The 17,144-nt window shown below is 31.9% G+C and overlaps 1 protein-coding gene across 3 annotated transcripts in view; it reads right to left on the reverse strand.

Moving 5' to 3' along the window:
- SH3GLB1 (SH3 domain containing GRB2 like, endophilin B1) overlaps positions 1-17,144 on the reverse strand; it is a 38,693-nt gene that overhangs the window by 17,972 nt on the left and 3,577 nt on the right. The window contains exons 2-6 of one of the 3 annotated variants that reach the window (XM_049708703.1): positions 11,260-11,401; positions 8,451-8,579; positions 6,159-6,292; positions 4,617-4,709; positions 1,043-1,129 (exon numbers count right to left, since the gene is read on the reverse strand). In XM_049708703.1, coding sequence (XP_049564660.1) covers positions 1,043-1,129; positions 4,617-4,709; positions 6,159-6,292; positions 8,451-8,579; positions 11,260-11,401 — 585 coding nt within the window. The remainder of the gene's footprint in view (positions 1-1,042; positions 1,130-4,616; positions 4,710-6,158; positions 6,293-8,450; positions 8,580-11,259; positions 11,402-17,144) is intronic. The other 2 variants (XM_049708740.1, XM_004262988.4) reach the window with 2 other exon arrangements.

Genomic DNA, 17,144 nt, shown 5'->3' on the forward strand with positions numbered 1-17,144 from the left:
GAAACAGTTTCACAGTTCTCATTTACCTACATACAGATAGGACAATGGAAATAAATGAATGCATTCTCTTGCTATCTAAGGAAAGCTCTAATTTAGCCAGGGCTTCAATAATTATAGTAGTTTAAAAAAACAAATGCATTTTACATATTCTGTACAATAATCTTTTCTATTACATGTTTTTTCCCCTCCTTTTAGTTCAGTGCTAATGAAATAAAAGTAGTCAATTGATTTAACAAATAAAAACTGTCAATTATTTATTACTTATACGGCAGAGTCTATGCTACTTCTATGGCAGTAATACACCCAGGAGTATTATACCAAACACTGTATCTATAAATCTTTATTGGCTAACATTTATGAATTTTGGGACTATGTTCAGATTTCTATCTTGTTAAAAAATTAAAAACACTTAACATCTCAAAAATTTCCTCAAATCAAGCTCAATAATATACAAAGGATATTACAGAATAATTCTCATTCCCAATTCAAAGCTATCACTATTCTGCAACTCTCCTAAGTGAATTAACACTGGACAGGCTTCCACACTACAGAAATACCTAAACTACTGGGGTTTGTCTTGGCCTGGAATTGCAGAAGAAATTAATTCTATGCTGAATTTGGGTGAAAATTAAGGTAAACACTGAAGGTACTGTGAAGCAAAGTAAATCTGTACATCTTATACATTTCTTTAAGTTAAGTAAACTTTGTTAATTTTTTTTGCCAACAGTGAAAATATGAAGTGCCAGCTAAATTAACATCTTTTATTATGTATAAAAGGCACTATATATTTATGTGTAGTATAAATACATGTAAATATTTATGTATTTGTGTATATATTCAGACTCTAATTTGGCACAGCTAAATTTGGCAATTAGAACACAATTTCTTTTCTTCAAGTTCCAATATTTCTTCAGCTAGTATTCTCTGTATTTTTTGTTAGACTAATGAATGCATGGCTTCAACTACTTTAAACTTTATATGTAGATAATAGCAAGAGAAGGCACTTTATTCAAGATGTAGAAAACACGGTAGGCCAACAAACCTTCAGCCATTTTACATGCAGGAAGTTGAGCATGTAAGAGAAATTTACCATAATGTTATCTCCTTCAAGGCGTGCTGAGCTTAGTTGCTTAAGTGCATAGGTAAGAGACAAAGAACACATTATACCAATGAACACAGTAAAACAAGTTACTTCTGCACACTAAAGAACACACAAACAAGTATTAAGAACTGATAAAATGGTCTTCTACTTAAAAAAAAAATCCAGCTACGGAATTTCATATAATGGTACCTGTTCAATTTTTTCAAAAGACTGAATTTTCAAAGATAAAAAACATGGTTGATGCTTGATTTTAAATTAGAATTACTTAGGGAAAATGCATCACTTTAAAAACTGCCACAATTTCCTAAATTTTTATTAAATTTTTACCTATGAAAGCCATTCTGCCTACCCACAATTTCCCTATTCAAAGATCATTTCTATTTTATTAATGTATGATGCCTTCAACCATGTTCTCTTTCAATCAGTCTCACAGGTCTTAGCATACCCTGAAGAAATATATGAAAGGCATGTCAATCCTTGTATTTTTAATAAACTTTAAATTCTAATATATGTACATTTAAGTTAAGGTTATATGATGGTGCTATAAATTCACTCAGTTTGCAGATTAAAGACATAGACTGCTGTGGAAATGCTTAAGTGGGCAGAGGGACATACTTGTTATGTTACTTGAAAATGTATTTTCCATCATGTTTGGATACCCAAAAGTAACAGACGTCTAAACCTCTCAATATCAGAGAGCTTTGAAACCAGATGATTTTTTTCTTCCCATTAGCAACACTCTAAAATGATTTTTTAAAAAGTTTATATAGACTAAGTTAGGTTAAAAATGTCAGTGCCTTATAACTTAAATGCATAAGTTATATTTGTTTTTGCTTCTCTGATATAAGTTTTATACTATTTTCAAAGCTGTACTTTATTCATTGTAAAATATTCAGGGAGGTTTTCTCTTTTCTGCTCAATTGGTATATTTTTGAGAAATGTCTTTGATGCTGCTTTACCATTCTTCAACACATTAACTAACAAAACAGATTAGTAAAGTAGCAATATTGAATACAGGCAGAAATATTTTACTGGTATGGCAAAATCACCAAAAAATTCAATCTACTATAGCAGATTGTAAACTGAGGGCAGCAGAGATTTTGCACTATTTATATATGAACTCCTTCTCAGCAAAGCACCTTGTACAAAATTAGCATTCAGTAAATCTAGAATTTAAAAACAGGTCACAAGAAACTAGTAAACAAATTTTTAAAAAAGTGCTGACATGCACAGGTCCCAAATCTTACTTACAGAGGAACAACTAGTCACAAAACAATCCAAGGAAATTTACAAAGAAGTAAAATCAAAGAAAGTCTGAGGTTAGAGTAACCTCCTCAGCCACCAACTAGGAGCAGGAAATGTGTCAAAGAAGAAAAAAAAAGGAAAAACAAACTCCTAGTGGTTTCAATTTTTCTGTATTCTTCAAGTAAACGGAAGAGAAATACAGAGAAAAAAAATCACAAAATATAGGCATGCCTCAGGCTTTATGTGATAACAAACTAAGAAGGCTTTTCCTTTCCAAAGTATTTCAGACTTACTGCTATAAAGTTTGAAGAAAAACAAGTTGGTTATCTAGAGGGAAAGAACACAACTAAAATCAGGAAATGTGAATTTTTGTCTAGACTAATATTTTTAATATTTGGCTACAGTTAAATTTTGTTTAATGCAATATATAAATTCTAGAAAAGCTGTGTACAAACGTAATTGTTGAAAAATTCATTTGTATAAACTTTTATTTTTAAATGTAAATTCTCATGGAAAAAATTTTGTCCTCAATAATACACAGCACAGAAAATCTGTCAACATCTTTTCTGGATATATCAAAAGGAATTATCTCTCAAAATTTGTCTACTATTATATTTGGTTCCTACACATTTTAATAGCAGTGGTAAAATAATTTAGAATACATAGGACCTGGTATACTGTTACATTTATGAACTCTCTGGCACTTTTCCAAGTAAAATGTAGACTATCATTATTCTGTAATAGTGTTTGTTAAAGAAAGTTTTGTATTCTTATTCCATAATCACTGGGCACATATAGACATTTCAAATAAAGATATTCTGTTCTAACATTTATTTCCAAATGATCCTTATTTAACATTTTTTCTGATTATGAAATTTGTATCTTAAAAACCAATTCATATTTTGCTATATAAGTTTATTGTTAGCAACTTAGAAATTAATATCCTAATTTAGAGTCTCTTGCCATCTATGGCATTCATCTGTAAAGTTCTAATTCTGCAAAAAGCTTGTTTAGGGAAGTTAAGCCGTTCCTTATGATGATGTCATCATAAATTCTGAGGTGAACTAGCCAGTGATTTTGAAATTAATGTCTTGTCAAAGATAGCTCTTCTACAGCAGTTGCTAATACAGAATCTCCAAAAGGAGAACTGTCTAGAAGAAAATAATTTATTCTGCTCATATAAGGTGTTGGGTAATCTCATAAGACAACACTGTCCAACACCAAGTTACCAGTTTTAAATTTCACTCTAAACCAAGTCTCAACCTTTTCTTTCCCAAAACAAGAGAGCCAACAATAGACTTCTACGAGCACCATGGTAATATGCTCCTAAGGCAATGATTCTTGACGATAGTAGTGGTAGTGAGTTGGGAACAGAAGGCAGTGGGAATGTCACGTCTCTTAACAACACATATCCCTTAGCTCAAGAATGAACTTGTTAGCTTCATCTAATAAATTCATACTTGTTTATATTGTACTATCTTAAAGGTGCTCCAATTCAAGCTGATTAATCTCTTCAAACTTTGGAAAAGAGATATAAACTATATAAATATTAGATTAAATCAGAAGCTTATAAATAAAATCTTTAAAGTTATTAAAGTTATATATATATCCTCACATATACATATATATAAAATCATTGAACCACTATATTTAATATATACCCACTTAGTCTTAAAAGACTACTCTGAGATTGATTTTTATAAAAAATATACCAGAACTAATTTATCCAAACAGGTTTCCTCCCCCTTCAAAATAGCCACCTGGGACTCCATGTTGCTGCTATCTGAATAGTTTTGGAACTATTCTTGGTGACAACTCCTTCGGTCAGTTTGAGTCCCATGTGGAAAGGGAGTCACATCTAATTTTTAAGCTACACATAAGCATTCTCAAACTTGATTCATTCTTATCTTAATTACTATCTGTTTTTCTATTTCAAATATAATAAATCTATTTCCAGAAGACTTATTTTCCATCACCGCTGAGGTTATTCAAAAAATATGACACAGCTTTAGGAGCTCTTATAATTTTTGTTTTTTAGCAACAAGTATATCACTAAAATAAGAATATTGCCTCCTGATATGACTACTTTTCACTGATTTGAATGTATTAAGTTCTGAAAAGTTTGTTTAAAAACACAAAAACAATACTCTAAAGTCATATTCTAGTCTTAATGATAGATTACAGCTTGCATGTTATATGAGTGAAACCTTTTACAAGTCTTAAAGTTATTAACCTCAAATACTCTTCTATTTAAAAAAACACTACTTACTGATGCTCTAGTTTCTGCAGCTTTTGCCTTTTTTAGTCTGGTTTTTGCAGCATCCAAATCCAGTCTCTTATTTTGTAATAGTTTCCTTTCTTTCTATAAATATAGGAAAGAAAAAAAAAGCCTAATGATGCTAAAAATCCAGTAAGAGCATACACATTTAAGGTATTATTCTCCATTAAATATATGAATCATCTGATAAAGATCTATGATTACAAAATTGGCTATAAAGTGACGATTCAGGTATCTGACTCCATTTTCTCACTATTTCCAATTTTAAAATGATAGAGACATTCTAGATATCTGGGAAAGATGGCAGGTGATGGCAGAAACAAAAGAATATTAGTTTTAATATTCTGTGATTTTGCCCTTCCAGGGAACATTTGGCAATATCTTCTTTGTTGTCACAATTGGGGTAGGGATGTTACTAGCATCTACTGGGTAGAAGCCAGGGACGCTGCTACACATCTTATAATGCAGTATAGCTCCCACAACAAAGAATTATTCAACAGATAATCTAGGAAGCGCCTATGGTGAAGAAGGTAGAGGGCCCAGGGCAAAGCTCCTTGAAACTCTGTGCCACAGCAACAAAAGCAACTCTATTACTACGAAAACAGAATTTCAAATTTATAGAATGAATAATGAACAAACATTAGTATGATATCTTAGAATTAGTACGATATCTTAGAATTCCTCACGGGAACATCAAGCTTCTTTATAACAGGTAAGTTTATAAGAATTCACTGTTTGCTTTATTAGTTCTTAGAATTCATATATTAAATATCATCCTATTGACAATCTAATATCTTTTCAATTGTATTTCAGCTTTGTGGTTTTTCCTTTGTCTCAGGCCAAACACTTTTTATTCACAAATTCATTGTAAACATATTGAGTTTCAATAATATTTTGTAATAAGAAATCTTCAAATTAAGTTTGAAGTAGTATTTACAATAAAGAGCAGTCTTGCAAGAATCTTAGGAAAAAGATATTCACCTAGAACTCCACTCTCCATCACTTAAAAAACAAATTAAACCAAAAAAATAATAGATTAACAGATTAGGTTTGGGAAAGTGAAATTTTTTTCTTTATTTCAGCAATAAAACACAGCTGTGTGAAAAGAAGATAATAGACTTCTAGGGATACAAAAAGACAGAAAGGCTAATAGCCAGGAATATAGCTTCCAGTAATTGGGATTCTGGCTCCCAGTTTAAATGAACAGCTATATGGCTATACTGTGGTGATAAATTGTGCCGTATTTTAATAATCATTCCAGGAACTTCTCTATAGATTTTAGTGCTGGTAACGAACAAGAATGGATGTAAAGACACCTCAATAACACTACAGGGACACAAAAGTGGAGTCCGTATCATTAATAGTCCTTTATTTTGGTTAGTTTTGTGTTCTGCTGGAATATGCATCTAACTAGATTATTTAATTTTTCTAATCTGCTACATCTACAAAGTCATTAAGAGGGCAAATTATTCATTAAAAACTAAGTATATACCTAAATTAGTTTACTAAAAAAATGAACATTTTCCAACTCACAGCAATTGTTTTGTAATCTCCTTCTATAAAGTTTCTTAAAGGAGTGAGAAAATTTAAGGCTGATGTTTGAATCAGCTCTCTGTCTGCTGTTCCAATTCGTTTTTGTGTTTCTCCACATTTAATAAGGGCATTACCTGCAAAGGAAAAAAGTTTGGTTTTTTTTTTTTTTTTTTTTTACCATTGTCTGGTAATGTCAGAAAATCATGTTAAGATAAATCAGCATTTGATCTGCCTTAAAGTCAGTTGTTACTTGTTTACTTAAGTAAAAATCAAATAAAATTAACTGTAGTTAAGGTAGTTTTATTTTGAAAGTAAATTTAAGATTATAAATATCAAAATGAAAATGACAAAGGTGAACTCCTTATCATAGCATAGTTTATTGTACCAACTCTACCAATGGGACAAAAGAGGACAGATACACTAAGAAATACTTATGGTCACAGCTCAAATAGTGTAGATATAGTTATAAAAGTATAATTCTTAAAATATTTTAATAAGTAGATAAAGTCAAAATTCTTTTGTTTCTGTATTTATACACTTACCTCGTGTCTATAAATAAGAGTATATATTTGTATCTTAAGTTAAAAAAAAAAAAAAAACCTATGTTTTGCAGCACATATACCCTAATATTTAAATAGGACAAATTCAGTAGAAAATAGAGAAAAAGAAAGAGAACCACAAGATTGGTTCTACTTCCAGTTCTACCTCTAATAAGCTTTAGTTCTGTGGATCTTAATTCCTTCATTCTCAGATAAAATTAGATCTGATTGATAAGGAAGGTAATAATATAATGTAGTTAAGAGCTCAATTTCTGGATACAGATCTACATTTGAATTACTAGCTGTGGATGAACTATGTAACCTCTCTAAGACTCAGTTTCCCTGTCTTTACACAGAGATAATAGAATTTACAAGTAGGATATAAGTGAGGATTTACCAATACATATATTGTACAGTGTTTAGCCCAATTCCTGAAATATTCAATTACTAATACTAATTTATTACTAATACTAATCATCTATTACTAATACTATTATCAATTATTAATAAATAGATTCACAAAGCCCAATTCAAATAATCAGGGTACATTCAATGGAATTATTAGAAGTGCAAACAGATTAAGCAGGTTAAAAAGGAAAAAATTTAGAAGCTTTCTGAATGTTCATGCTCCACTAGGTCTTCAGCTTGGTGAAGGAAAGGGCTGGGTTTTCACGTACCTTTATGACCCCAGCATCTAACTGAGTCTGGCACAAGAAGGCAATAACAAATCTGATCGATATATAAAGTTTTTGTAAAATTTACAGTTAAAATTTAGAAGTCAAAGTATAGAAATATTAAGCATTTTCAGACTTCTGAAAGAATTATATTTTGAAGAACACAATGTAATAGTTTCAAAGTTGTACAGCTATAAGCCAGTTAATGGATTAATAGCATTCGTTACACAGTACTTAGGTTATTTCCATCTGACATAAATACTACTAAAACTAAGTTAATTTAGTCCCAGAATTTATGTGCTATTTCATAAATCAGAACTATATACGTAGAAAATCACTTAATTTACCTATCATTTCATATCTAAATAAGGACAAATTTCTTGCAGAAGTCTTAATAAAAAGAATTATTAGCCATGAAAAACAGGAAAAAAGCTATAGAAATCTGAAATGGTCTTATGTTCTGAGAAAATTAGATTTGAGGGGTAATCATATATAACTGAGCTTCAGAGTTATACATTAAAAAAGTCACTACAGCAACTAAAAAAAGCTGGCATAACTGTGAAACGTAATAGAAAATTTAAAGTATATGAGGAAAATAGAAATAAAATGTCATCCAAACATCGAGAGATAACCATTGTTAACATTTTTGTGGTACTGACATTACTTGGGTAATAAAAGCACTAGTTCAAATACTTAGTATGTGCCAGGTACTTTATTATAGAAATAAATCCTCAAGAAAGCTTACAAAAGAAAAATCAACTAGAAGAGACATATATAAACAGAGACTGCAATATATCACAAAAAGTACAACAGAGGTGCTGCAAGATTCAATGGGAATACCTATTTAGACATAAAAAGATGTGAATTCTCAGAATATATGCTTAAAAATATTAAATACTAAGTTACACTGTATATATTTAGTGGTCACCTACATTTGTCACTGCATCCAAAATTTTAAGACAAAAAAATTGAATTTAAAATTGATTCTACTAATATTAGGTAAATGTTAATGATGTCTCTAAGTAGTAAAAATCTAAGAGTAAAGATATCTCTTAGCAGACCTTTTGCCTTTCACTTACCATAAGCTGTTCCAGGGCCAAACTCAGTCCCTGCATCAATCATATATTGTCCCAAAAGTTCTGGGTTGTTTATACGACTTGGAGCTTTTCTATCCAGTTTCTCATAAACAAATTCTTCTATCCTGGCATCTAGGAAAAAGGTTTAAAATTACCAATGATTTCAAAAAGCTAAGCTATTTGAAAGATTGTTTTGTTCCCCTACTAGACATTTATTACCTTGTAAAATAAACATGAAATTAGTATGCTTTCAAGTATATATCTTAATATATAATTTTTCATTTGCATGTTAAGAGTATTACATAACTCTAAGAAACTTATATTTTAAAAATCTGATAAAATATTTTGGCACAAAAATATTTAAAATAAAGTAAAACTATTATGAGTATTTTATAGGATTTTAAGTTCCAGAAAGGGTTGGTATTCCTTTAATATCTAGTGAAGTTGTCTTTGCCCCATTCATATACTGTCTGATTTTTAACTTTGAATATATGTACACAATTTTAAAATCAGGGATTTCCAGCTATAAAAATACGGATATAAGGTACCTAAGAAAAATCAAAGAGTCACATACTTCTGCCACTATTATTTTGATTTAGTTTGCTCATATGCTCAATCTCCCTCTTAGAGGCTAAATACTGGGAGTTTAAGGAATGGAACAATAGGATTTGGAATAGTCTACAGAGATCAGCAATATGATTCCTTGGCTTAATTTTATTTAATTATGTTTAAAGTATATAAATATCTGAGCACTCAAAAGATTTCATCATTAAAAATAAGTTTAAAATACAAAAGGTTAAAAGCAATAATAGGAATTAGCATAAATGAAAAGGAAAAAACATCTGTAAGATCTGAATAAACACTTGGTTATCATAATATTTAAGAAATTCACATTTACACTGCTGCCCAACAGTGAGATATTTCAGAGACAAATAAGAAAAAAGTCAAAGTTCCAGACTTTTCAGAAACAATGATTAAACATAAAATTACAATCCAAAAAGAATCTCAGTTAAATAGGGTTCCTTCTAAGCACCTCACATAACTCCTCCACAAGTGAAAGTGTCACACAGTACACTGAAAATTTCAAAAATAAGCTGAACCAGTAATAGAAACACTTCAGGAGTTGGCAAAAGTGCTAATTTTCATACATAAAACAGGCTGTTGGAACAATACTCGCTTTTGTGGTAGACTCTGGTGCAGCATCAGAAGAGTTTTTAAGCAGGAATTTAAAAACCTTTCAATTAGTTAAAATCAAAATGAGTCAGTTCAAAACATAGCCACTGAGAAGATATTAACTAAACTGCAGAACTTCATTTTCTGACCGTGAGAGTGATTCTTATCTTTGCCATCTATCTATTTGGTCAAAAATTTAAAGTTGAATCCCATGTTGATTTCATTCAGTTAAAAAAAATTGGTATATTTTAAATAAATGTTTCATTTCAATAGGGCATTAAAAGGTCATCATAAAATCTTAACAAAAAATGCAGGCAATTCTTCTATAATACAATGTATATTTCTGAAAAATCCTAGGATCTGAAAAATCATGCACTAAAAGTAACAGGGCTTACAGGAAAAAGAAGGTTAGGTCTGACTACTCAAAATCTGTGTAACTTTATAATGAGAGCATAAATAAAACACACAAAAAATTCTGTTACTACTTTAGACTTAAAACACTAATGTAAAACTGTATTATATGAGCCATTGTAACTCCCTTCAACCGACATCATTCCCGTTTACCAGTTGAGTGTGAGCTTATTTGCCAATCACAAAAACATGTTGTAGAACAGACTATATTATTTAAGGAACTATGGATAGAGCAAGAAACAAGAGGAAAAATGTCTACTACTTTCTTTTCTCTTTCTTTCTTTTTTTTTAAGATACCATGGTATATTATTTAAGTAGCCTTAAATGAATAAGAAATAACACATAGTGTCCAAAAACAACAGGCCTCACTCAAAGTGTAAAAGGACTATTTTAAAAAGTCACCACAATTTAACTAAAATAGCACAGTATTACTAATATTTTGTACAGTGCTTGAGGTTTACGTAATAGCAACAAAGTTTAAAGCTTGGAACTTTAAATTAGTAACAAAGTAAGTTTATGGCATTTCACAACATGGTCACAATAACACTGGGGAAAAGGGGAAGGAAAGCAGGCATTGTTATTGTTGTTTTTGTCCTTCAGTTTTGATCTGTAAAACTCAGGGTGTCAACACACCTGGTTCTAGTTCAAGTTCCACTTCTAATTAGCTATGCTACACTGAACAAAATGCTAACTTGTGAGTTTCAATTAAAACAATTATTATGCACCTTATTTGCCACCTTATTGACTTAGGTGATCTGAAAAGCTTTATGATGCTGTCTGAAAATCAAACGGAATAATTTATGTAAAAATGTAAAACTTAACATAAACATAAATAGTTGGTAACTACTTAAGTTTCTATATAATTTTTCCTTAATTACTAGGGACAATTCTTCCCTGGATGAGAAAGGAAGATTAATTTATCTACACAGGCTTTCATAACTCTTAAAATTCAAACTCACTGCCTGAAATTGAGTTTTCAAGAGGATTCTACAGAGGCCTGAAAAATGTTACTTGTCAGTTTGTTAGAGGGTATACAATGACCTGTTTATCACCCTCTTCTTCACCAAAAGTACACACACAAAATAATTATAGACCCCAAAGCCATAACCAAAAAATGTTTTCCAAGAGCCATTAAAACTTTTTTAAAAAAACATTAAAAAAAACCTATTAACAGTACTTTTTAATAAAATTAGTCAATAATGGAGACAAAAGGTAAAAAATTTCTTACTTGGATTTGGCTGCAATAACACTTCAGTTTGTTTCATTATTTTTTCTGTCCATATTTTGGTACATTCAGCTTTGCTAAGGAGGTTCTCTAAGTGAGCATCCAATTCTGTCTTCTCTGCCTGGCCAAGCTTTTCTTCTGTGAACTGTTATTGATTATACAGTTAAAAAAAAAAAGTTAAATATACCCCCAACACATTTTAGGAATCTGTATTAAAAAGAAAACTCAAATCCAAACAATCCCGGGCATACAAATAATTGTCTGTAAACTGTTGTATATGAATGCTCCTTTTTGCCCCTCTGGTAATTTATCCATACCTCTTTTGTGGCACTTAGGATAATCCTATTCCATAGTTAACACATATCCTTAGTTCTGCTGAAATGTATGGTGTGAATGCTATAGAAAATCTAGCATACTGTCCTGTATATAAAATATATAAATATTTCTTACATTATAAAGGTAGGATAACATAGTGGTAAGGAGTAAAATTTTGAGCCAGCTGGATCTGAATTCAAATCCTGACTGCACTGCTAACTGTGTGACCTGAGCAAGCTTTTGAATATTTTTTCCTTAGGTATCTTCCATCGCAAAAGAGAGACAATATATATATTACGGTGTTTTAAGAATTAAGTAAGGGTATGTATGTAAATCACTTTGTTCAGTGCCTGATAATTATTATTTTGAATTTAAAAAGGGCTATTTATGTTTAATGTGGCTTTGTATCATTGGCACTTTAATCACACCTAGTGAGATAAGCTTTTATGGGATGTTCTGGGAAACTATCATTTAAGTTGTTTCTTCAAAATATGTTCCAGCAATTGATTTATGGACTAACTTTTGGAACATATCCTATTCATACTACTGAGGCATCTTTTAAAGATCATAAATGTAGTTAAATATACTCACAACGTATCAGTTTTTATTATCCTTAGTGGTTTTTGAGGAAAGGCAGCATTGCCCATACAATAACAAAGAGGTAAAAGTATTTCTGTGTAGATTTTATAGAGACTTCTGGACACTTTTAATTAAATACTAGAAGCAATGACTCAGGCTGTTTATCATGCATAATTTTCCTCTAGAATATGTGGTTTCCCATCATAACACAGGTATATCACTAGCACTAATTCTATACTCATTAGTCATGACTTATTTCTGGATAACAAAATAGAATGTTCACCTTTAAAATATCTTCTGCAGCTCCATTTTTCTGAACTTTATTATCTGTTTCTTTCAGCATCCTTCTTGGTCTAATACTTTCAATTGATTATCAGTTAGCACTTATAGCTTTTAGAATGTTTTTCTTAGACTTCTGGTACACCCCCACTAGAGGTTTTATTCAAGGCCTAGAAATAGCTTCAATAGCTTTTGTAAAGCTTTAGGTCTTTTAAAGACTGGCCTGTAGCCAAACCCTGACCCAATGGGTGGAACTGAGAATAGTAGTTCCAAAGCTATTGCCTAAGCCTGTAAACTTGCAGTGTACTGTAACCAACGATAGGAGAGGCATTGGGAAAAAGATCAAAACTCTGACCCCAAGGTCAGCTGGGTAACTATGCAATCTAATTCTTAAGAGAGAATGCTGATATTCTTTACAGATCCCTGAAGATTCTAAGCTGTAGACCTGCCAAAGGTATACATTAGAATTTTAGAGGTTCCAAGTCTAACCTCCCTTGGTTAAATAGATTATTTCCCAGATAATGCGAGTAGTTCACCCAAGTGAATATTATCTATAAAGGATGATCTACCAGTAGAGAAAAATTCTCCACTTAGCTCCTTAGTAAGCATCTATTTTGTTTGTTCATTCCATTCATTACTTCAACAAATATTTATTAAGCACCTACATATGTGCTAGGCATTATTCTAAGCACATGGATTTCAGAAACCAAAAAACAGACAAGGTTTCTGCTCTAAGGAAGCTTACATATTAATGGAGAAGACAGACAACAAACAAGTAATTTGACAATAAGGATACAAAGATAAAAAGATGGTGGACAGAGGACCAACACAGATGGTCCTATTGTTTCTTGATCCAGTGACTGAATGATTAACTGAGTGAATTTATGGAACCCTTAAGTATGAGTGAGATAGTTTGATTATAGAAAGCCTGTTCAGAAAATAGCAGTTCTGTAGGAAGAACCACATGAGCAATTTATTTAAGTACCAGTAATAAATTCTGATGTTTACTTGCATTTTCTGAGAGTAAAAAACAATTGCTGTGCATTTTGTATCATGTACTCAAAAACATCTTGTTATACAGGTAAGAATCATAAATTTAGTGATGAAGAAATTGAGGCTCAGGATGGTTTAAAATTTTGCCCTAAGATGTCAGTGCTGGGATTCAATCTTGTATCTGTTTGAATCATAGTCTTATTATATACTATGCTACCCTTCCAGTAAAATACTTGCTGATTTCAAGCAATTAATATTTTCTATCACCATTACCTAAACACACCTTGTGCTTCTCTGTCCCTCTTTCTTTGTTCATAGCACTCTGGTGAGCTGTATCCTATAGCCCACCTCTGCTTCCTACCTGATATTCAATCATCATCAAATTAAGGATAATAACTTCAATCCTATCTAAAATAAACAATAAAAGGGTGGGAGGGGACATAAGAACATTGCTAATGTTATATATTTAAGTTGAAATCATATATTTAAATTTTATTATTTCAATGTGTAATTGTAAAAGATATATTTCCCATGATTTTATCACTATGGGGATTTAAAAATTTTTTCCATTGTTAATCACAAGGTATGATATATTAGGTTAACAAACTAGTACAACACTTAATGCATAAATCTTCCTCTAAAACATTTTTAAGCATACATCAACTACAGAAATGATGAGTTATATCAACTAAATTAAGGAGAAGTATTAATCAAAGATATTTGTGGAGAATACATACTTTTTCTTCAACTGCATGTGAGATATATATTTAGCATATGACATGGTTCTTGCCCTTAAGGATTTTATGATCTTAACAATATTGCTTAAACACAAACATAAAATTATGATATCTTTGTCAGAAGAACATAAGACTTATTCTTTCTTTAAAAAAAAAGACCCCTTTCCTAATTGCCAAAAATTTTAAATTTTACCCTAAAAATTTTAGTTTTCAACATCTTTAAGTCCAAAATCATTACTGACTTTGTAGTCAATTAGTGCTGATAGTTGTTCATTATAAACTACATTTGATTTTAAGCATATATATACATATATTTTTTTTCTTTTTGCGGTACGCGGGCCTCTCACTGTTGTGGCCTCTCCGGCTGTGGAGCACAGGCTCCAGACGCGCAGGCTCAGCGGCCACGGCTCACGGGCCTAGCTGCTCCGCGGCATGTGGGATCTTCCTAGACCAGGGCACAAACCCACGTCCCCTGCATCGGCAGGCGGACTCTCAACCACTGCGCCACCAGGGAAGCCCTTAAGCATGTATTTTAATGCATGTATAGCACTACCATTTAATAATTAAAAACTTCTGTGAAAACAAGCTACGATGAATGTCAGAATGCAAAAAAGTCATAGAAATCCAAACCCAATGTTCTCTAAAGTGTAATTTGATGTACTATTCTTTCATAATATTTCATTAGTAACCCAGTAAAATGACCTGAGAAAAGAAAGGTTAATCCACTCTTTATATATTTTCTCTAAACATTGCTTTAAGAAAAAGATTGTCTTTGAGTCAGCCACATTATGCCAGGCCCTGCAATCCTTCCTTTACTACAGGATAGACATGCAGGCTACAGTATGAAATAAGAAGCCTGGATTCCATGCCCTGATTTACTAGAGAGAATAAAGGACTACAAGTAAAAAGTCTGTGTGATCAAAGACATCTATTTAATATAAACTCTAACCATCAATTCTTTGATTGGGTAAAGTAATAGTTTAAAAGTATTCTAAACTTCTTTGGGGCAAACGTATAACACAAACTCTGAATATATTAGTAAACTGTAAAGTAGATTCTCCTCAACTGGTTCTCAATTTTGGCTGCTCTTTGGAATTGGGGGAGCTTTCAAAAATATTGATGCTGAATCCAATTCCAAGGATTCTAATTTAACTGGACTGAGGTGCAAGCTGTAAAGATTCCTTGGGTAATTTTAAGTGTAGCTAAGACTGAGAACTACTGTTCTAAGCTCATACACAATTATTTTAATATCAGGTTAACAAAACATGTTCTATCTAGTTGTTTACTAAATTAATGCCAACAGCACCAAAGGATGTGAATACAGTTTTGGGTAACACTAAAGGTGAAGAGTTTTTACAGAATGAGAAAATGTATGGCCTTTGAATGGGATATATTTATTAGAATTTCAGAGACATGGTGAAGTTACTGCAATTTAAATTCTATAAAAGAAATGGAATTTCAGGAGGACCTGAGAGTGAGTGGAATTGCATCCAGACAGGATCCGACAGGAGCTGGTGGAGGCCAGCATCATAATTCATCTTTACATCTCCAGCTTAGATACACTATTGTGCTTGTTAAATTAAATGGGAAATAAAGGCCAAACCTGCAACTAAAGTTTAAAGACCTCTTCCCCCTCAGAAAATAGCTGGTGTTCATGAAGTTCATAGTGTAACTTTAGTAGTCAGTTCAAAGAAAATGTTAGAAAATTAAAATGAACCCCCTTCCCCCAGTAATTTAGTTTGAAAATATTTTTTTAGAGACTATATATCATTTTAACAATGGTGAGCAAAGTTTTGCTTCAATATCAATTCTGAATTAAAAATGCACCCACTTGAAAGATTTATCAAATGAAGAACAGTAATTCACAAAATGGCTACTTACTACAAAGAATATTTAATTATGATAAATTGAGAGTAGATTATGAAGTCCTTGAGGGCAGCAACTGGCTCTCATTCATTTTTGTATCCTTCAATACCAAGCACCTAGGAGGTACTCAATAAATATAGGTTCAATTAATGAGTCTGTTTCAGACTAGCATTAATCAACTTCAAGGTCAGCAGATATAATGTCAGAAAAATACTAATAATTATTTAACACGCTAAATGATTCAAAGAGTAAACTTTGCATACGGATACTACTTTCTTGGCTAAAATGACATAAAAATTAAAACAAAAACCAAACAGAAAACCATATTGGATATTGTGAGAGGGGAATAAGAAAGAGAGTTGGGGACTTCCCTGGTGCCACAGTGGTAGAGAATCCGCCTGCCAATGCAGGGGACATGGGTTCGAGCCCTGGTCTGGGAAGATCTCACGTGCCTTGTAGCAACTAAGCTGTGCGCCACAACTTCTGAGCCTGTGCTCTAGAGCCCACAGGCCACAACTACTGAAGCCCATGTGCCGAGAGCCCGTGCTCCACAACAAGAGAAGCCACCGCAGTGAGAAGCCTGCGCACTGCAAGGAAGAGTAGCTCCCACTCGCTGCAACTAGAGGAAGCCCACGCGCAGCGACAAAGACCCAAAACAGCCATAAATAAATAAATAAATAATAAATTTATTAAAAAAGAGTTGATTCCTTTAGACATACAATCTTATTAATGATGCGAAAGCCACAGAGTGACAGAATTTCAGAGTTCTAAGAGACCTTACATAATAATTCATTACAAGAAAAATGCCACATGATCATACAAAATTGAGAAATGACATAGGAATTGACATAGGAATTCACATCAAGATTCTGTGGTCTGAGATGGACTTGAAGTTATATCTTGAGGTAAGGAAAGGCCACAGAAAGGGAGCAGAGAGCATTCAAGATGAGTTTAACTGTTTGAACAAAAATCTAGAGTTAGAAAAGTACAACATATTTTTGAAATTAAAAAATAATTTGATAGGAATACAGTATTTATATATAAGTAAGAGAAAAGACAAGGCTGGAAGGGAGTATTTAATTCTCAATTAAGGAATCAGGACTGAAAAGGTAGGATTTG

Source organism: Orcinus orca, chromosome 1 (genome assembly GCF_937001465.1).
Source record: "Orcinus orca chromosome 1, mOrcOrc1.1, whole genome shotgun sequence".
Lineage (NCBI taxonomy): Eukaryota > Metazoa > Chordata > Mammalia > Artiodactyla > Delphinidae > Orcinus > Orcinus orca.